The sequence below is a fragment of the Aythya marila genome, assembly GCF_965140915.1.
Source record: "Aythya marila genome assembly, chromosome: 10".
Taxonomy (NCBI): domain Eukaryota; kingdom Metazoa; phylum Chordata; class Aves; order Anseriformes; family Anatidae; genus Aythya; species Aythya marila.
In genome coordinates this window covers 1,708,286-1,728,654 of record NC_139051.1, presented here as the reverse complement: position 1 = coordinate 1,728,654, position 20,369 = coordinate 1,708,286, and the positions used below count along the sequence as shown (strand labels likewise).

The window sequence follows — 20,369 nt, the reverse complement described above, 5'->3', positions numbered from 1 at the left end:
ATAGCTTCTTTATTTGGCTCTAAGAAGAGTGTGCTTTGTCTTTATGCGTTCTGGCTGCAGAAGGGAAAACTTCAGAGATGTGTTTATATCGTAAATAATCAACTTGGTATCAGGGTCTCACGTGGACGGAGATGTTAACGATGCCCAAATCTTTGGCCGCTTCTGTACCCTCATGGGTTTTGGGTATTTCTGGATTTCTTAGGGATTTAGACCCATCTAAGGCTTGCCGTGGGAAGGTGGGATCTGCTCATGAGCATTTTTATGATGAAATGTAAGTCATGAGACTTTTAATAGGTACAGGGAAAGTATATGAAATTAGGTAATTAATTCTTGCAGTCCTGGAACTGCAACAGCGAAGTTGGAGGCTTCAGCCAAATGGAGAGAGGGTCATAAAAAACAGTGCTACTTTTTTAGTAAAATGCTGTTTCCATAAGCAGTGATATTTTAGCCATTTGAAAAATAAGAGTTGAAGTTGCCATTTTGAGTACAGCCCAAAGGCTGTGCAATCTGTTAGGCACCAAGGGAGAGTGTAAGAGGCAACACTTTGTCCTCTGAGCTGTCAAAAAGCTATGATTCTGTATAAACAGGCATCTGGTGATCCAAAGCTATGCATACTAACAGAAATGGAAAGAGAGATTTAACCAAGTCAGAGACAGCAGTTAAAGCACAAAAGAAAACTCTGCTGGTGAGGAGAGGAGGGCAGGCTGGAGCCACCAGAGCAGGAGACTTCTGATGGTCTGCTCGTGGCGTTTGCAGTGCTGGCTGGAAATTGGCCGTTTGCAAAAGGGAGTGAGAGTGTAGCCAGAAAAGGATGGAGAGAATTACTTAAAACTGATCTTCTTGCCTTCTAAACGTGTCTTTGCTTGCTGTGTTAACAGAAGTGATTGCTGAAGAAATGGAGGAAGAGAATAAAGAGCATACGTGCGAGACGTTGCTGATGTGCATTGTTACTGTACTGAGTCATGGGCTCAGGAGTGGGGGTGGAGTAGGTGATGTGCTCAGGAAACCATCCAAAGAGGTAAATTATCACTGAGTGGGGGTGGAAAAGTGATAACCGTGGAGGGCTGGGGATGTAGTTCTGCTGGGGAAAATGTGTATATATTCTTGAAACAGATGTAGACCTTGCGAACTAGGAGGGACCACGCTTTCCCTCTGTATAATAGTCAAACTTCGGTAGTACCAAATCAAACAGCAGCCAGTTCAAACAAGCTTTGAGCCATGATCTTGTTTCTTAGTACACGAGACCTTTTTCAGCTTAAGGGTATCCAGAACGAGGCCCAAATGAACAGAAATGGTGTAGCCAACAGTTTGTGCTTTGGGAGTTCAGGATTTGAAAAAGCAAGAAAGGGACAAGCGAGCAAAGGATTGCGTTAGGTAGCAGAATGAAAGTGGTGTGGTGGCTGATACTATGCGAGTGGCTTGAGTTGCTTTCAGGAACATTATTGAGAAAAGTAAGATGTGTAAAGCAGGGAATGAGATGAGAGGACAGGGACCAGGATGGCTCGGAGCTGGGATGGTGGGGAAAGGAAGGGTGTTGTTTGCAGCCGTCCTTGCAGAGCAAAGACTAGTCAAAAACAGCAAGAATTTTTCATAATACCCACAGAGCTGTTTCAGTAGCTAATTGCACTTATCAGAGTCTCAGGCTTGTCTCTCTGTTGTCATTCCCTAAAACCATATTAGAGACTAAGGGGCAGGCTTGGTCAGAGTGAATGCTTTGCACCATGTAGCAGGGGAAAGGAAAGAGGGTCCTCTTCAGCCTCATTTTGCCCTCTCTGAGCAGTGTTGTGTCTGTCTGCTTTGTTCCCAGCAGATAACAGGAGTTAAGTATATGGTCTGCAATTTCAAGGTGTTATCCAATACTTAGCCTTATTTTCAGCTTAAAATGGTTTAAAGGCTATATAATTCCCAGCTAACATTTGGCACCCAGCTGCCTGGGGTGGTTCTGAAAATGAGGGTTAGGCAATAAACATGGCATGGGCACTGCAAAGTCCAGCTTTGCATCCTGTTTCATTCAACACAACATACTTGGTTTATAAGATAAACAAATCCTATGATATTCCAATAAAAGATTTTATAATTAACACTGGTACTATATTGATATAGAGGCAGATTAATATAAGGATATCATTTGGATTGGTTTGCAGTGAGCAGGTGAAGAGAGAAAAAATTCATTGTGTAAGAGAGAAGAGCAAAGACTTGGACATAGTAAGCAGAAAGCAACTCTAGGGATTGCATACCATTAGCTGACTAATTCAGCTCCTTTTCAGTAATTTTGCATTTTAGTTTCACTTAATGTTTGAGTTCTAAGTTATCATTGGAGAACATCAGAAATGGAGAGTCTAAAGGGAGGAGTTGTGGGGCTGCATACTCGTCGCTGAACTGCAAGAAATGTGTTGTAAGGGTTAGATGGATATGGATTTGGGTTGTTAATAATTAAAATATGTATCTTGCAGGAACCTCTCTTTGCTGCTAGAGTGATATATGATCTGTTATTCTTCTTCATGGTCATCATTATTGTCCTTAACCTGATTTTTGGTGTGATCATTGACACTTTTGCTGATTTAAGGAGTGAAAAACAGAAGAAAGAAGAGATTTTAAAAACAACTTGCTTTATTTGTGGTAAGTGTAGAAACACACTTAATACAGAGTTAGGTTCCACATGCATAGAAACTTGGCAGAAGGAAGAGATGGGGAATGTATTTTTATACTGCCTTTGCCTTAAATCTTTAGTTTCTGCTTCTCCTGTGCTTCAAATAATTTTGTATTGGAATAGGAGAGAATTTATAAACAGACATTTTTCAAGGGTGCAGTGTTAAGTAGTGTCTGAGAAAGTTTCTCACAGTAGATTTGGAATTAAGCTGCTGAGCTTTGAGGCCAGTGCAATTAACTGACATGGCACTGCAGAAGTTGCATAACACGTAGACTGACAGAAGTAACCTTTGGAAGTTTGCTGCAAAGCAAATGTTGCATTTGGTATCATTTTGCCTAAAAATAGGAGATGTGTTATGAAATTCAGCTGTTTGCATTCAAGGTAGCTACCTTTTTTTTAACCAAAAGCTATCTGTTATGTTACCAAATGTGACCAGCACTTGTAATGCCTTCTCTCCTCTCTCCTTCTTCCCTCTGTTTGGTGGCTGTTCATTAGCGTTCTTGCCTATTATTCCGTGTTCATTTAGGAATGCTTGTGACTGTTAAGATCTGCAGCAGACCGTAGATTTTTTTTTCTTAGAGCTCATTTTCCTAGTCCCAGTTTGTAAATACTAAGAGTTATAAATGTGTCACTCTTGTAGGTTTGGAAAGAGATAAGTTTGATAACAAGACAGTCACGTTTGAAGAGCACATTAAAGAAGAGCACAACATGTGGCATTATTTGTGCTTTATTGTATTAGTGAAAGTAAAAGATTCAACAGAATATACAGGACCAGAAAGTTACGTGGCAGAAATGATCAAGGTGAGTTTTGAGTATTCTCTATTTTACTTTCTTTGTAAGCAAAGACTTGGAGTAAGATTGTTCCTACAATAATAGGCTTAATCCAATGCCTTTCCTTTTCAAAGTGTCTGATAAAGATAAGTACTTATGATGTGCTTGGCGAGATAACTTGATAAAAGATAACACATTGATGGCACCACATTGCAACGTGCTACAAATAGATGGTGCAGGCAGGGTCGCTTGTGGGAGGCTCCGTGTGCTGCAGCACAGCAGTTTGCAGCTTCGTGGCTGCAGCTTCTCAGCAGCTGGAACACTCACGAGTGTGTGCCAGAGGAGGTGGCAGTGAGCAGTGACAGCTAGGTGGTCGCTGTGGTTTCAGATGGATAAAGAGAAGCTATTGTTTTCAAAACTCATATACTGCTGTTCAAAAGAAAATTTTCATGTTGGTGGAAGTGCCTGAAGTATACTAAACAGTTTTTAACCTGTCCCAGTGTAAACGTCTTTAAAAGACTTGTAAGATTTGCTGTCATATGATTGTATGATTTTGGCTCACTGTGGTAAGAAACTAAAATTAATATCTGCTCAATTGTAATGCCTTTTAATGAGAGAATTAAAAGCCTCGTCTCTGCCAAGTGGCAGGTTCAGTGCTCCTGGAATTAGATCCTAAACCCCAATTACTAATTTGTGTGTCTTCTGGCTGGTTAGCGAAAGCAGTTTCTGGTTTATAACATTTAGTTGTTATTTATTTGCCTTCAGACAAATAAAAGCAGAATATTTGTCTTATTTATCTCTGAAGTTTTTGCTGTGGAGGTGCAGCCTTCCATTAAGTGGGGGATTTGCCTTGGTCTGGTCAGAATGTAAATCTCACCAAGATTTCTTAGAGGTTAGACATGTTACTTTGGGGTCACTAAAGTGTGTGTCCTAGTTCTGGATTTCTGCCTCTGTAATGAGGGCTTAAAGAAATCTTGTGAGCAGTCACCTGACAGAGGATTAGCACAGTGAGATAACTAAGTCCATCACTGCTGCCTCGATTATATTGCTCCCTTTATTTATCCCACTGCAGTAGGCATTACTTCGGGGGGGGGAGCGTTGCACTCTTTAAAAGGTTTCTGCTTGTAAAAGAATATTTTGTGTGTTGTGTTCAAGCTATTTTAAAAAAAAATGTTTGAACTGGCTAGCATTTTATTAACAAATTATTATTTCAGATTAAAAGCTTAACTTAGGTAAGAACCAAAAACTCAGTCTTTGAATGCGATTGCAGTAATCATAAAAAATGGAAAACTTTTCCTAGAATTCCCATTCGTAGAAGTATCAGCAGCAGGTAGTTCCCATGTGTTGAATGGGAACATGCATATGCACAGACCAAGTGTTCATGCAGCTGAAATTTTGTACAGCTGCATGTCCCAGGTAGAGGCTTTGAGCGTGTCCTGCAGTTGTTGCTTTTTGCATTTCAGGAACCAGTTTTAAATTGAGAACTGAGGGTTCTCAGGGTCTCGGTGCAATGCTGCTGAGAGCACGGTGTAACCGTACAAGCTGTGGAATGGGAAGTAAATTTGCTTTGCACATGAGCGGTCTGCCACAGCTCAGCCCAGGCATGGCCGGAGGAGCTGGGGCTGGGGCTGGCCTCACACCGCAGCTCCCAGCAGCATTTTCCAGTGGCCATACTCCTTAGGGCTGGTGTGGCCATGGACTCTGAAACTCAAACAATTTCTTGCCGTTGTTCTTTAATATTAAAAATGTTCGCTTGTTCTTTTCCACACCAGAAAATCTCCATGTAAAACCTGCTGAATGTGTTTATGTGTCAGACCTCTTTTAAATACTTTTGTAAAAGTCGGAAGCCCTCTGTTCTGCTGAAGGTGTGTCTAGGGGTAACTTCCAGCACAGTTCATCTTTTACTCAAACCACCTGTCTTTATCCCATAAATCTGAAAGGACATGCAAAAGGAAAGTTAAATGTCAGCAATTCCAGAGATTCAGATTCACCTGTTGAGGGTGAGGGTTTATTTTCTGTTTGTACAGAGTGTGAATGGGAACCTAGGGCTGCTTAATGTCTGTCTGCAGCTACCAGATTCTCCTTGAACACCTAGTTAGTTCGTGGTTATATTTAAAAGGGACTTTTCCCCACGTTTTCAAACTGAAGGTGGCACTCTAACATCTTTGATACTGACATAGATGGGGCATGTCTTTTTCCATGAACTGTTATGCAGTACCATTGTTCAGCTGAAATCTATACCCATTTTTAGTAGCTGGGGGTAGGAAGCATAATGTGCTCCGAGTCACACTGTGATTACAGAAATCACCTCAAATACACTTCACCTTTGTTCTGACTCCCAGCAAATATCCTTAGAAACCTCTCGGATTTCTGTCTTTTGGCAATTTTAAAAAATAAAGAAATTACTTCTGCCATTTAGTATTTGTATTTTTCCAACTCCAGAGAATGTTAAATAAAACAGAATTTAGGGCACTAAAATGGGATTCACCATCAGCTGGTGAGTGCATCCAGCACTGCTTGTACAGTGCTTTAGAGATATTTTAAGCACTGTGGTCTCCAAAGAATCCTGGACAATTTCACTTATGCCAAATAGTGAATATTCAGAAGCCTTAAGAGTGATCTTGAATTTTGATGTTCTCTTGTCTAAAAATAATGTGTATAGAGAGGCAGTTTTGAGGCTGGCCACTGAACTGGATATGGCAGAGCTGAATCTTGCCCACAGAATTCATCTTGCAGCCTGCAGAAATCTGACCCAGTGTAAAAATAAGTTGTAGCCAGGAAAATTAATGATTAACCTCAATTCTCTAGTGAATTTTGTATTTTTTCATGGATAGAAGCTAACTAAGTTAAAATGCAGTGTGCAGAACGAAGTCAACAGTTAAACTGGGAAACCAAATTTAAGGAGCATTCTGAACACCATGGGCATGTTCAAAATAAATACCAAAGAAACCACAGTGACCTGACAGAATCGAACGCACGGTGTTTCAGTACTGATTTGTAACTCTACCTTCCATAACGCTCTTCTGTCCCGTGAGACCGATGTGGGCCCGTGTTTGTGCTTGTAATGCTGGGATTGTTTTCATTGAAGTTTCTGTTGGTTGTGCAGCTCTGTTTGTTTGTGTGCTGTAGCGTGGGAAGCCATGCTGCATTGCTCGTGTAGCTACAAGTCGGCCTTTCTGATTAGCAGACCTGGAATTCATCGCCAGCTCGCTCCCCTGTAACTAGGGATAATGCTCACTTTCATCAGGAAGGTGAACACGTGCCCGCTGTGCCGCCTAAAGCTTGTGAGAGAGATTAGGAACCTTAGCTGGGAATTGCTGGAGCAATGCGAGGGGGAGATGGGGTGGCTGGTGCTGTTTGATGGGAAGCTAAGCTCGCATCCACGCCCTCGCTGCTGCAGTGAATCATCTGCTGTCCTGCAGCTCTTAGCAGCACTTCCAAGGTTGATAAGTTTATGGTTTGCAGGAGATGGCAAGCAGAAGCGTGGTACGAAACAGATTGCCCTCAGAATGCAATCTTGAATGGTCTCGTAATACCTATTGGATATCGCAGAAAGTACCCTCGGATAGAGGGAATGGAGCTGGTCTTTAATTCCCAGTGTTTATAAAGCCCTTCCGATGACCTGACTTCTGTTCATCTGGTAAATCACTGCAGATGTGCACTTAAGATAGCGAGGCTTCAAGATGGATCGATGCCTTTTGAAAAGTGTTTATCTGGAAAGTATGCTAATTGTGCCGCAAAGCTGGTAGCCCAGCGCATCCCGCGTTTCCCAGGAACAAAGGCGGATGGTTCGGCTGCTGGATGGCTTTGTAGTCACCAGGGAAGATCAGGTGATGTCTGAATAATACCATGTGTGTAGGAGGTGGGGGGATCCACTTATCGTGTTGGCCAGACATTGACTTCCACACCCAAATGACTAATGTGAACTTGGTGCAACTCCCTACAGATTAGTTCATTTAAATGTCTTATCTACCCATCCTCTCGGTCTTGAGAATTTCTTCTGCAGTTTTCTGCGTTTGCCCCCAGTTCCTGCGGCAGCCTCACCCGCATGAGCCCCTTTGGCACAGCTGTTTTCCGAGTCCTGGCAAAGCTCTGCTACAAACAGCTGTTTGTAGGCATTTATAATATGTAAAAGAAAAAAAAAATCCTTCTCTGAAGCTTGATACATGGAGAACCACAAACACAAATCAGCTCTCTGTGCGTTCACAGGCTGTCGTGCTGCAGCTGCAGCGTACTGCCACTTGCATGGACAAATATTTGCATACACGACTCTTGCATACACTAAATACGGATTTGCATATACACCTTCACATCGGTGTTTGATCAGAGTGGGTAAGAGCTGAGTGATTTTATGCACGCAGGTATGCATATTAAAAATAGACCTGTTTGGAAAAGTTCATAGCACAAAACTTCCCAACTAGCTCTTGCAATTTCCACAAACTTTTAATGTAGCATTGTGCCAAGAAGGATCCATGTCATTAACCTCTGTTACAACACTGAGGCAGAGGTGTTAGGGATTGCCCAAGCTCACATGTCCAGATCCAGAGCGCTGAGTCCTGAACTTTAAATGGGATTGTGTTGTCATCTGAAAATGAACCATTTATAAATAGAAGTGATGGTGCAGATATCCTTAAAGGAATTTGGAATGGAAATGAAGGCTAAGGATTTCCTTTTGTGCCTGAATTAATCTCTTAGTATAAAACTGGGCATTTAAACATAGTACTGGCTTTTTTTATGTCTTGAGCTCCGTGCTGTACCATGGTTGGAAAGTGTTTTTTCTTATCGAGTCTCCAGTGTAGCCTGTAACTGCTGCCTCCCAATAAGCAACAGCAAGGTTTCGTTAGTCTCAACCTGTAGAATTGCATTCTTCCAGAAGTGTAAGTTCAACTTGAAGCCTCCTTTAAGGAGTTAAGCCATGATTGTCGTCGTGTTCTGCAACGTGGCAGGAGCGTGGGATTCACGGTGTGCACGGCTCTCCCTGGTATTGGCTTTGAAAGGTTGCTGTCCCCAGGCCCTGGGCTGGATGTGGTTCAGCTGGAGGTGGCTGGAACTGGATTTGAACTGAAGCCCCTGCAGCAAAAACAAGTGGCCAAGGCATTGCAAAAGGGGCTCACCAGTTCCAGCACTGGTGCAAGGCATGTGGCTGTAATTAGTCTGAGAAAGTGTTCGAACTTGGTTATATTCACGTGTAGGTTGTGCCTGCGAATCCTTTACTTTGGGGCAAAATCAAATAGAAGAGATTTGTCATGCTTGTAGGTTGTGGACTGACTGCAGGCATGGAAGAGAGCAGCCCATATGGATCTCTTGTATGTGGTGTTGGGCTGCGGACGGAGAACCCAGGGCGCCAGAGCTGGGCACTGACCGCAGCCCCGGGAGGTCAGCGCCGCAGCTGATTGTGCTTAATTTGGTGTGGTATCTGCCAAACAAGCTGCATCTTGAGATACCGTACCGGGTTAGCTAATATAATTGCAGGGTTAAATAAAAAATAATAGCAGGGGCAGAGAGGAGCCAAGAGGTGTGCTTGGCAGGAGGCCCTTGGCTGCTGGAAACTCTGCGTCACCGGCACGGGCCGGAGCGCTGGGCCTTGCTCGCCCAGCTCCTCGTCGCACCCTCGCCATGAGGCAAGGTGCAAAGAGGCAGCGTGAGGAGAAGGGCTCTGTCAGGACGACCTTCCCCACGCGGTGCCGGTCCCTGCCGGGCGTGCCTGCGGCCTTCACCACACAACACCCCTGCGCTGCCTGCCCGGGCCTCGGTCTTCCCCGAGCAGTGACCCGGGCAGGGCCCTGCCCTGCAGGGAGCCTGCGAGAACAAAGGCGGGGTGGGTGGCACCTGGAAGGAAGGAGCCTGGCCTTGGGAGTGCTCTGATTAAATATGTAACATCCCTGCAGCGGCTGCAGTCAGGGGAGCACTTGTTCTCCTTCACTCCTCACCTGCTTGGCACAGAGCAGGGAGAGGTGTGAGCCTCGCCGTGCTCCAGCAGCTCTCTGCTGTACAACAGCGCCCAGCAAAGCTTCCTTTTGCATTTGGGATTTTTTTTCTTTCCTTCCTCTCGCCCCCAGCATCCTCCTCACGTCACCCCATGGTGCCGAGGCCTCGTGCCTCCCAGCAGGCTGCTGGTGCAAGACCCTGCTGGTGTCTTTACTGCAAGCATCAGCTCGGGCTTGTGCCCAGCAAGCCTCCACACACCAGAAAAAGGGTCTGGGTGGGCGACAGAAGCAGCGCAGGCTGCAGCACGGTTCCCTGTTTGCATAAAAAGAAGGACAGGTCCCTAAGCTCGCAGGGTACACGTCTGCTCCGTCCTTGCTGCTGGAGCCCGGCCCAGGAGGGAGGGAGAGGGGAGCGCTGGGGGCAAAATAAACTGTTCTGTCTGCAGCCTGAGCCGCACGCGGCGAGGGGATGGCCGAAGCCTGAGTCATCGCCACCGCTTCCTCCAGCCCACAAGTGCCCCCGAGGCCCTGACCCCGTGCCGTGGGTGCTCTGGAGGCCACCCGGGCCCTTACTGGACATGTTGAGCAAGAGTAGGTGGGTCGCTGCAGCCGCCGGCAGCTGTTTGCTCAGGCTTTGCATGTTTTAATTGTTTTGTCCTGCCCAATGGCTCGTGATGTAATACGTCCTACTTCAGTTAAAATCTAGATCCAAACAACCAGAAGTAGGTTGCCGCGAAGAGGTGGCACCGTCCGCTGGGAAGGAGCGAGGAGGTCTCCTCCGGGAGCTCCCATCAGGGCCGCCCGCCTCAGTCACGTTGAGCTGGTGGCCTTTGGTGAGGTAACCCCACTGCTGGCAAACAAATGTCCGGCTCCAGTGAGTCACTTCAGCAGAACTGTTGCTGGGATGGATGGGGGGATCGCTGCCTACGCAGAGGCGATCTTCTTCCACCTTTGGAAGCTGCCTGCCCTCCATGTTCCCTGCTGCTGCCGGGCTCTGCACCAGTGCAGAAGCCGCTTCTGTTCTTAATCTATGGCAACAGTGAAAAAGGAGATTGATTTTTATTTTTTTTTTAAATATCATTAGCCTCCAATTTAAAGACATGGGTGGGGCTTGAAACTATTCTTAGTGTGGAGTGGGGGCACCATCGAGTTCTTCATGAAGAGGGGAAAGCTGATTTGGGTGGAAGAGGTGACGGTAAGCCCTTGGCAGAAGAGAGAGAGATGCGGGGCTTTTTCCCAGAAGCACAAGAAAGAACCAAGAGGACTTGCATCTTGCCACAAACAAAACAACAAATGGCACAGAGCTTTTCAGTTTCAAAGCACTTCCCAGAGCCGTTCCTCAGGTGTGGGATTTTTAATGACACGTGACAAATTGAAATCTGCTGCCATCACCTCCCCTGACTAAGCAGTGGCCTTGCTGTGCCGGCTCTCGGGATTTATTTTTTGACGAGCACCGCACCAGCCTTTCAGCACCCCATAAATATTAGGCAGGGCAGTAGCTGACAGAAGGGAGGCCCAGAATAGGAGCGGTGACTTCCTCGGGGCCGGCAGCGAGGCTGAGCCCGGCTGTGCCGTTAGCGGCCGCCCCGTGCCCGGGGAGCACAGCTAATGCAGCTCCTGGCACGTTTCGTGCTGAGGTCGCCTCGGGAACCTTTCTTAGAATAAACTCTGCGGCAGAAGCAGGGAAGAGCGGGCACTTCTCAGAATGAATTGCATCTGCATCATGCAACGCAGCTTCCTCTTTTTCAAATTTCCAATCGTGGACGTTTTAAGAGACTGGTCAGCATCGCCCCCATGTCTGAGATTTAATGATATTTGCTCTACAAGAGGGACTTTTCCAACTTTACCTAGAAAAGAGCTAACCCGAAACCCAGCACTTGTGGTTAGCCAGCTTCCGTCAGTGGCTGTAGGCAGTTCGTCTGCTCAAACAGAGGAAGCTGCGACTGTGACGGGAAGAGGGAGCTGACTGCACACCAGGATCGCGGTGCCTCGGCGTGCAGGAGGACCACAGCAGACAGTGCATAACTGCGCTGGTATGCGAGGTGCCAGCAGCCGCCGAGGGCGTGCGGCAGCCCGGTGGACAGGCAGGGGACCGGGACGGAGACCCGGGCTTTACGGCTCGCCTGGTGCCTTTAAAAAAAAAAAAACAAACAAAAAACACGCAACAAAACCTACCAAACCTCGAGTGAAGGATGTCAGGCTGTATCTTTAAAGGCACCCTGGTGTTCAGTTAAAGTTCAGCAGAAACTAGATCATCAAGATATAAATCTTTTATTCAACCTTGAATAGCATTTCTCTGCAGACCAAGCGCTGCCGGGAGGCGCGGGGCCGGGGAGCTGGGCTGGCTGCGCACACCGGCCCCGCAGGCCCCCCAGCAAGCGACCTTTTCACATTCCTGCTTGGTTCCGTTCCCACCATCCCCGCTGAAGGCATCGTTATTAATTATTGAAAAGCCCCCCCAGCAGCCAGGGGCAGAATCCAGCACCTCTGCAAGGTGCACCCAGGCTCCTGGGCTTCTTTCTGCAGCGGGGGGCGGATGAAGAACAGGCTGGAGGTCACCCAGGCCAGAGGAACGGCTGGCAGGGCCTCACAGGCATTCCCCTCACCCTATCCCTGCCTGTGCAGGAAATTCCCAGGTGTCCAGGCTCATTCCTGGGCAGGCAGAGCAGACACGGGGCGGTGTGCCCCATCCCGGGTGCCATTCCTGCCCTGCCACCTCAGGAGGCCAATAGGGAAGCCATCAGTCTTGTCGCCTTTTCATCAGCCTTCTCCTTTCTCAGCTCGTGGAGTTCACGTGGATCACTTGTATTTTTAATCCTTCACCATAGCCATGAGAACTGGAGAAGATATTTTGTTGTTGGGGTGAAAGCCGAGATTTCCCATACTCGAGTGACTTCCAGAGCCGGGGCTCTCAGGAAGCCAGCGAGCACCAAACGCCAGCAGCAGCTCCAGCCTCTGCCCGTGTCACAAACTAGAAAAGGGTTGGGGTGTTCGTTAACAAAACATCACAGGTAGGGAAAAGGTGCTGGCCCGTATTTTTAATCCAATTTGCTCGGTCCTTGAAAACATTTAGCCCTGAGGACAGCCAGGAGGGGAGCAGCAGTGTCTTAGTCACTCCCCCTGCCCCGTTCGGGGGCGATGCGGGGTGGCAGAGGTGAGCAGGAGCGACGGGGCTGCCTGCTCGCCCCTAACCCAGTGTTTTACTCCTGCTGGAAGCACGCAGTGAACTGCTGCCCGTTACTGCTCTTAAATCTTAGCTGTGGGACTGTCTTTCCCTAAAGTCCAAAATATTTTGGCACTTGTCTCGATAAAGGCATGTTTTTTGTATATATATATTTTCTTTTATTAGCAGAAACCATCTGCCCTGCAAGCAGAGATCAGGAGAAAAGCCTTTCTGGCAGTTCTGCATCATGTGGGAATCCTGTGTTGCACTGCATGGGAAAGGGCCTAATTTATGCCTTTTAATCTCTGCAGTAGTAAACTCCGAGCAGATCAGAAGCAACTAATTTAAGATGATGATTCTTGGCAAGAGATCTGAACTGCAGAAAGGCCGTGACTGTGCCTCTCCATAGAGGTGCGCAGCCCTCGCTTCAGCACCGTGCGTGCTCCTGGAAAAGACTGAGCACGCCGGGGGGGCAGAGGGATGGGGGAGTGGGTTTGAGTTAGAGGTTTAGGCAGGCGATGGCAAAACTCCAAGGCGAGTTCGCAGCGCCATAAAAATTAGCTGTAGTTTTGAGAAAGTGCCCAGCCTGGCCTGCGGAAGCAGGGGGAACTTTGGTGGCTGTGAATCGGTGGTGCTGAGCGGCCCTTGGGATGCTGCTCGGCCAGCAGGCTGTTAGCAGCTCATCTGGCCTGCCCGAAACAGGAACAGCTGCTAAATGTCACCTGTGAGAGCACACATCCTCCTCTCGTCCTGTGTTACCTTCACTTCCATTTTAGAGAGCATCTCCAGTGTGGGAGGGGAACCAGACTAGATAGGAAACCAGCGCTAAACTTTAGGTGTCGAGATGCGGTACGCACCCCTCCGCCTCTTTTGTGGCTTTCTATTCCGTTCCTGCTTTTATTTTTAACGTCACCGGCGTGTAAGTGAGGGTATGTGTGAACCTCTGTGTACATATTAATAAAACCAAGCAGCTGTCCGCTGAGTTCCTGACCATACCTTGAACGTGGAGCATCAGAGACTTTATCTCTGAGTGAAAACTTGGTTATGAGCAATACATTGCAATTTAATCTGTCCCCACGTTTTAAATCGAAACATCTGGTCATGGTGCGGATTTTTTTCCTTTCATTAAAAAGGTATTTCAACTATAGCAGCGTTTTGAGGTAGAACGCGGTTCCTTTCAATAGAAAGCAGAGCCAAGCTTTGCTTGACCCAAGAAGAAAAAAACAACTGCACCAGCACAAAACTTCAACAAATGTGAGTTAGAAAGCTGTAAGGTGGCAGCGATCTCCTAGCGCTGGGAAGCGCGTGTGCTGACATGGAGTGTGGTGGGTTTCTTTGTCTGATGTTCTTGTCTCACTGAAGTGTAGCTGGGAAAGAAATGGTTGGGGGCGATGAGCTGCTGGAAGGGAAAAGCCAACGAGAAGAGCCTGAGCTTTCAGTAGGTACACCTGAGGTGCCTCATGGCCTCTAGTGGGCAATTTGGCAAACTTTCCAGTAGGATGGAAGCGCTGCGGGGCTCGTGTCCCTGAGCAGTGCCCCAGCGTGGTGCTGTGCTCCCCGCCGCTCAGGTGCAGGCGTTCCCAGGGCGAGCACTAATGACAAAACCTGTGTCTGATCCTCAGGAGAGAAACCTGGACTGGTTCCCCCGCATGCGTGCCATGTCTCTGGTCAGCAGCGACTCGGAAGGAGAGCAGAATGAGCTGAGGAACCTGCAGGAGAAGCTGGAGTCCACCATGAAGCTGGTGACCAACCTCTCTGGCCAGCTCTCAGAGCTCAAAGACCAGGTAAGGGAGACCCGACAGCAGGCGTGCAGGCACACACACACATGTGGGCAGCTCAGAGCTCCTGCACACCTCTCTTACCAGCGGCCTTTCGCAGCTCCAAACACTCTGAGAGCCCCGTGCAGCACTTCTCTGAAGTGTTTAGGAAAGCAGTAAACAAAAAAAAACACCCTCCCAAGGCCAATACCACAGCACACCTGCCTGGCAGTGCTAAGAGAAGCAGCGTAGCCTAAAGTGGCCCCCTCCTGAAAGGAAGAACTTGCATTTAAAAATCAAAGCTGACATTAATTGTAGTCAGCTTTCACCAGTGCAGGTCGCCTGTATTTTTTTTGTTTATAATTTTGTCGTTCATACACCTTCTAACCCAAGACTGTAGCATGATCCTGTAAGTCAGAGGATACTGAGAAAAGCGTGGTGCTGCTGCACGGACCTCAAAACCCACTGAGAAACTGGAGAAATTCTTGAGTGGTTAGCTTGCAGTGGTCTCCTTCGTGCTACAGCCACGCTGCTCGTGCAGATAAGAACCTGCTGCTGTTAGGCTCAAATCTACAGCCCAGGCGTACCCACAGAACTGCTTTGCATCGCGTGCGTTGCTCCTGCTTGACACGAGAACCCTGGATAGCCCTCTGGTAGTTTTTCAGTGCAGCAGTTCTTGGTGCTCTGAGAGTTGGAGGAGATGTGTTAACTTTTGGTTTTGTCCAGCTCCTTCCTGTAAGTAACTGAGATCAATGGCTTTAAGTGTTTTGAAGCTGTACTTCTTGTGTAAACATTGTTCTTTCTGGGAGAGGTTCGCAAAGGATTAGTTAAGATAATGCGAAGCTGAAGTAATAGCTGATCAGAGGCAACATCTGTGAATTAGCTGCACCGCAGTTTGTAACTCCTTGTACCTGACGTTTCACTGACAGCTAGTACAGGGTAAAACCCTCCAAAAACAAGAGATCTGGGTGGAGAAAGGTTTCAGCTGGGTTGCTGTGGTCACTGTCATATTGCTCTACAGAGACGTACCGGAGGTTACGCTTATCTGTACAGTACATACAAATTTTAAGAAAGGAGAGGAGACCCCTGTGTCCCCAAAGGGACGTGGTGACCGCTTCTCCCTGCCCTGGGTGTGCCCTTGTGTTGGCTTTGCACTCACCAAAAATGTCCCTCTGAAGGGGAGTTCAGTGAGTACCCCCAGCTACTCATTTCTTAGCTCCCCACTCCCATCTTCTGCACAAACAACAACAACTCCAGGATTAATTACAGATTCCTAACAGACCACGGCTCCTTTTTTAACTGTTTTATTAGGGTCAGAACAAATAGCCAGTGGTAGCTTTTCATGGCACAGACAGTGCTGTCCCGGGGGTTTTGCTGAGGAGCAAGGGGTTGTTGGGGTTGCTCCGTGCCCAAACCCAGCGACAGCCCTGCAGAAGCCCAGCAGGCAGCAGTGGTTTCCTTCGTGTTGTCTGAATGGCTTGCGGCCTAACTGGGAGCAAAAGGGCTGTTTGTGGCAGTACAGTGCCTAGCTGCTTGTCTTCGTGGCTCAATAACCGAAGGCAGATGGTTCAGGTAGCTGAGGGGATGGAGGGAGAGCGGCACTGGATGCAGTGGGTTGTGGAACTGCACACAGCAGTATCCCAGGGCAGTCAGTGCGGGCAGAAATGGCCAAAAAATTTGGTTTGTTACCTTTTGAGAGCTGATCTTCCTACTGTCCAACGGTCGGCAGGGCTCTCTGATGCCTGCTTCCCATCCCTGCCCTGCTGGGACCTGTTCCCAGCCCAGCCAGGTCGTCCTCGTGGGGACAGCCTGTGAGGACGGCACCGCCGAGCCCCGGCGCTCTGGCTTCCGACCACGCTCTGCTTTTCTGATGAGCGGGGCCTTCCCCAGCGCCCTGCGGAGCACAGGGAGGGATTAGTGTCACACTGAGAGCAGGAAATCTTGCTGCTCTTGGCCGTAATTAGTTTTCAGACGCCGTGCCACGGACCCCCATGCTCCAGTTGGTTTTGAGGGCAGAGGATAGAGGCAGTTGCTCTTTTGTCTGGGCTCTAATGCTTGCCGGGTTGTGTTTTTGCTCTTTTGCCTGGAAACAATTATCTTGAAACATGTGTCTTATGTCTTCCTGTTGAAGGGTCTGACTCAAAGTGGTCTGCAGTCAACAGGAGTCTTTCCATCGACTGAAGCCAGCTTTGGATCTGAACGCATTTCTTTCTAAAGCTTGCAGCTCTTGGCTGCCCAAGCACTAAAAAACCCTTCTTGTTCTTTGTGAAAATAAGAATGAAGGATTTAGCTTTTAAAGAGCTATTTGACTGTAAAAGCAAAAGAGGAAACCAGCTTCATTAAAGTTGTGATGGCTTTTAGGAATTCCCCTAAGTACCGTTAGTGAGAGAGCCCTCTCTGGTTGCAGGATGCTCCAATTATGGGACAAACCTGGTGCATCCCTCCTCCCAGGCAGGACCTGTCTCCAGGAAAAGGAACTAGCTCGGGGAAATTCTATTTGTATTTATTTTTTTGCAATGAAATAAAGGGCAAACCTCTCATTCACTTGCTGTTCCAGCCCGTTAGGGTTCTGCAGGCAGTGTTTCCAGCCGCAGTGCAGGGTGCCTGCACTCAACAACGGGAACAACGCATCGAGAGCCGCTAAAACCTCCAGCGTGTTCATTCTGTGCAAACAGCTCACAACACAGCTGTCCGCAGCAGCAGGGCTCAGCTGCAGTCATCCAGAAGTCCTTTCCAGTGCCCTCTTCCTATCTCAGTACGTGAGGCACCTCAGGAGGTGTTTTTGGAGCCGGCTCCAGGCCTTGCTCCCGTCCCGCACCCTGCCCACGCAGGTGCTGGGCATGCCGCAGGGGAGGCGAGCACTGCAGGCAGCGTGGCACGCCGTGCGTGTGCAGTTGCTGTCCTGGCCATGCAGCTGGTGCATGCAGTGCTCGCGGTGCCGGAGCCGATTCCAACTCACAGGGAACCTTTGGAACCAGGCAGAGCTCACCTACGTAATCACACGCCCTTATCTGCGAGTCCGGCTGCACTCGGCTGAACCACACACCCCGTGGTTTGGTGGTGTCGTTTCATCCTTTGGGCACTGCCCGCCTGCTCGTGGCCTCCCCGGCAGCTCCCCAGCACCTCCCCTGCGGAGCGTGCACGGCTCCTGGTGTTTTCCCAGCCTGGGCACAGGTCGCTGTGGCTGCTGAGCTTTCACAGCAGGCTCGCTCTGCAGATAGATGGGGTAGGGATGGAAACTGCCCCATTGTGCAGCCCCGTGCCTCCTGGACAAGAGCATTTTGCAGGATTAATGATGTTCTGCATTGGCATTGTGTTCGTGTTCCCTTTCCCAAAAGGCAGGGCTGGCTCCTTCTAAGCACACCTGTGTCTTTGGGATTTCACGGAACACGAAAGCTGCCCCATGCAGGCCCGCTGCATTGCTCGCTCCCCGTCCTTTCCTGTTTGCACTTCGCGTGTCCTCTGAATCACTCCGTGTGAAATCATGGCTCTTGGTTTGCTCGGTGAAGCTAATTAATGTAAACAGGCACCTCTAAAACGAAGGCCTCGTTGCCTCCTTGCGCTGCCAACTTGTGGGTTATGTTGGAGGAGCAGTCCCAGCTGGCCCGGCAGGAGAGCAGCGCGCCTGCAGACCCCTCTCCTCCACTCGCCTACTCCTGCGAAGCCTCGGGAGCTTGTTGTGAAAGTCGACTTCCAAAAGTGTGTGACAGAGAACGCGAGGTGTGACCTAGCCTTGTGAGAGTGCCGTAATTTTTCTTAAAAAGTAACAGAAAATAACAGTTCTGCCTCCCCTTTGGTCAGGCGTTGAGCAAGGCACCAGGCTGTAATCGAGTTTAATTATGGTTTCAGGATGAATGTCGGATTTCAGTCCTTTCCCTAGTGAATAACTGAGTGTAATTACAGGCACCCAGCCCGTCCAGGTGCCGAGCCTAACAGTGTGCGTGGTGCTGCACAGCCGAGGAGCTTTTGGAGGCTGCTGGAGCCGCCTGTTGTGGCCGAGTCCTTTTCCCATGACAGGCTCACACCTGAGCACTCGCTGCCTCTGAAACGCAGGGTCTGGGACGTGTGTTCGGGTGTGTAAAACGCAGGGTTTGGGACATGTGTGACACTGCGAGCTGCGAGGCGGTGACAGCAGCGAGTCAGAGATCTCCCCATCAGCTCCTGGGCAGGTTCAGAGTCGCCTTTTTCACCCACTGGCGGGGCGTTATTTGCAGAAAGTGGATTTTGGCCTCAACCTGCCCACACAGCGCGGCGCTGGGGCGCTCTGCGTGCTGACGCACAGGAAGCGCCTAGGCCTAATGAGCAAACTTTTTGATTTTCCAGATGACCGAACAGAGGAAGCAGAAACAGCGCATCGGTCTCCTAGGACACCCTCCTCCCATGAATGTGAACCCACAGCAACCAGCGTAAGTCAGAAGGGTCACTTCTCCCTCTCGCAGCGACATGAATAATGCTAAACGAGTTCAGATCCAACCACTGAGGCTGCTTCTGTGTATGTTTAGTTCATTTTGTAAATACCCTGTTTTTATACTGTATGTATATGACTGCTACTATATAAAGTTTTGGGCATACGTATTGTAATTAGAACTGTTGGCACACGAAGGAGGCTAAACTTGTGCCAAAACTATCAAAATTGCCTTTTTATTGGAAGGACTAAAGAGAGCACCTGAATTGCACTTGAAAAGAATATTTGACTATGTGACATGTATTTTGTATTTAAAAAAGATAGAATAGCTAGTATTTATGTTTTTATACAATTGTGCAATATGAATTATGCAATCACAATATATTTGTAACTCCTGAATGTCCTAAAGGGAGTGCACATCTTTGAATCTGGTGTGTTAGTACAATGTAATAAATGGTATAAAATTACAGGTGTAAATGAGGCTGCTGCAAAATTGTGTTACTGGTGATTTTTCATACCCTTGGACATTTTTGTACCATGTGTGTAAATATCTTGCAATGCCATATCTGTTGCCTCTTCCTCCCAGAGAGAACGCTGGGAACCCACGAGCTGTTAAATTGATATCAATTAAACCAAAACCTTACTTTGAAGCTTCCAGAGGAGGAAAACAGGAGGTATTTTTTCAAGTGATTTCTTCAGAGTACTGAGGCTAGAAGAGCTCAGATACCAATTTTTTTTAAATGCTAAGATTTCTTAAAGGGAACTTTTTATGCAAAATGAAGTGTAGGATGAGTATGCACTACTGGTGAGTCGGTGCAGTCTCTTACAGGCATTTTGTGCCATGACACCTGAGACCTATAACGAGGCTGTCCAGGCTTTGCATTCCTCAGTGTAGGATCCTTTCCTTTTTTTTTTTTTGTTTTTTTTTTTTCGTTAGAGACCTCTGTGCCTGCTAAAGCTTCAGCAAACAGGCATTGCACCACCGGAACCGTGAACTATCCCGTTAGGACTGTAGCTGAGCACTGACATATGTAATACTTGTGAGAGAGCCACTTGTTGTGAGGTTGTTTTGTCCCACCCCTTTCTTTCCCTCTCCCCCTCCATTTGGTCACTTTCTTTGGTTTTTGATTCTAGAAAGTATGAGAGGAACTTCTTTTTTTTTTTTTTTTTCTTCGATCTGTTGCATAGTTTTATACATGGACCTCATTTTACAAAAGCTAACTTCTCTGCAATACTGTCAACAAAAAAAGAAAAAAGAAAGAAAAAAAGCTACAAACAGAGCTATGAAAATTTGTAAATGCATAAATATAGGTATTTAAATAAATGATGCAAAATACTACGTGGTCACAGGCTGCTGTGGTTTGTCCCCCTCCCAAGGGGGGTGGTTCTGCTTGCTCTCACGCTTGCCCGGGTGCCCTGGAAGCTGCTCCGAAGGGGCCCTGTGGGCAAGGATCTCGCTCGTCCGTGCCCAGCTCTGGGGGCAGAGGTGAGGTGGGTCTGGAAATCACAGAGCCAAGTCATCCCTCCTCCTCCTCCTGCCCCTGCGGCCTCATGGGAACGCTCTCCAGTTTCTGACACTTCAGCCTTGGACTGCTGATATTTTGGGCATGGCATCCTGCGGCTGAGGGGGGAAAAAAAAAAAAAGGCTCCGGTTCCACGGTGTGTGCAGGAGCGCTGCTGCCTGTCTGTTTGATGA

General features: G+C 48.0%; 1 protein-coding gene across 4 annotated transcripts in view; it reads left to right on the top strand.

Annotated features, from left to right (window-relative positions):
* ITPR1 (inositol 1,4,5-trisphosphate receptor type 1) overlaps nt 1–20,009 on the top strand; it is a 163,958-nt gene extending 143,949 nt beyond the window's left edge. For all 4 annotated transcript variants that reach the window (XM_082768397.1, XM_082768398.1, XM_082768396.1 and 1 more), the window contains 5 exons: nt 879–1,018; nt 2,454–2,619; nt 3,291–3,451; nt 14,134–14,295; nt 18,592–20,009. In XM_082768397.1, coding sequence (XP_082624523.1) covers nt 879–1,018; nt 2,454–2,619; nt 3,291–3,451; nt 14,134–14,295; nt 18,592–18,678 — 716 coding nt within the window. In that variant the 3' untranslated portion in view covers nt 18,679–20,009. The remainder of the gene's footprint in view (nt 1–878; nt 1,019–2,453; nt 2,620–3,290; nt 3,452–14,133; nt 14,296–18,591) is intronic.
* Nucleotides 20,010–20,369: the final 360 nt, after the last annotated feature.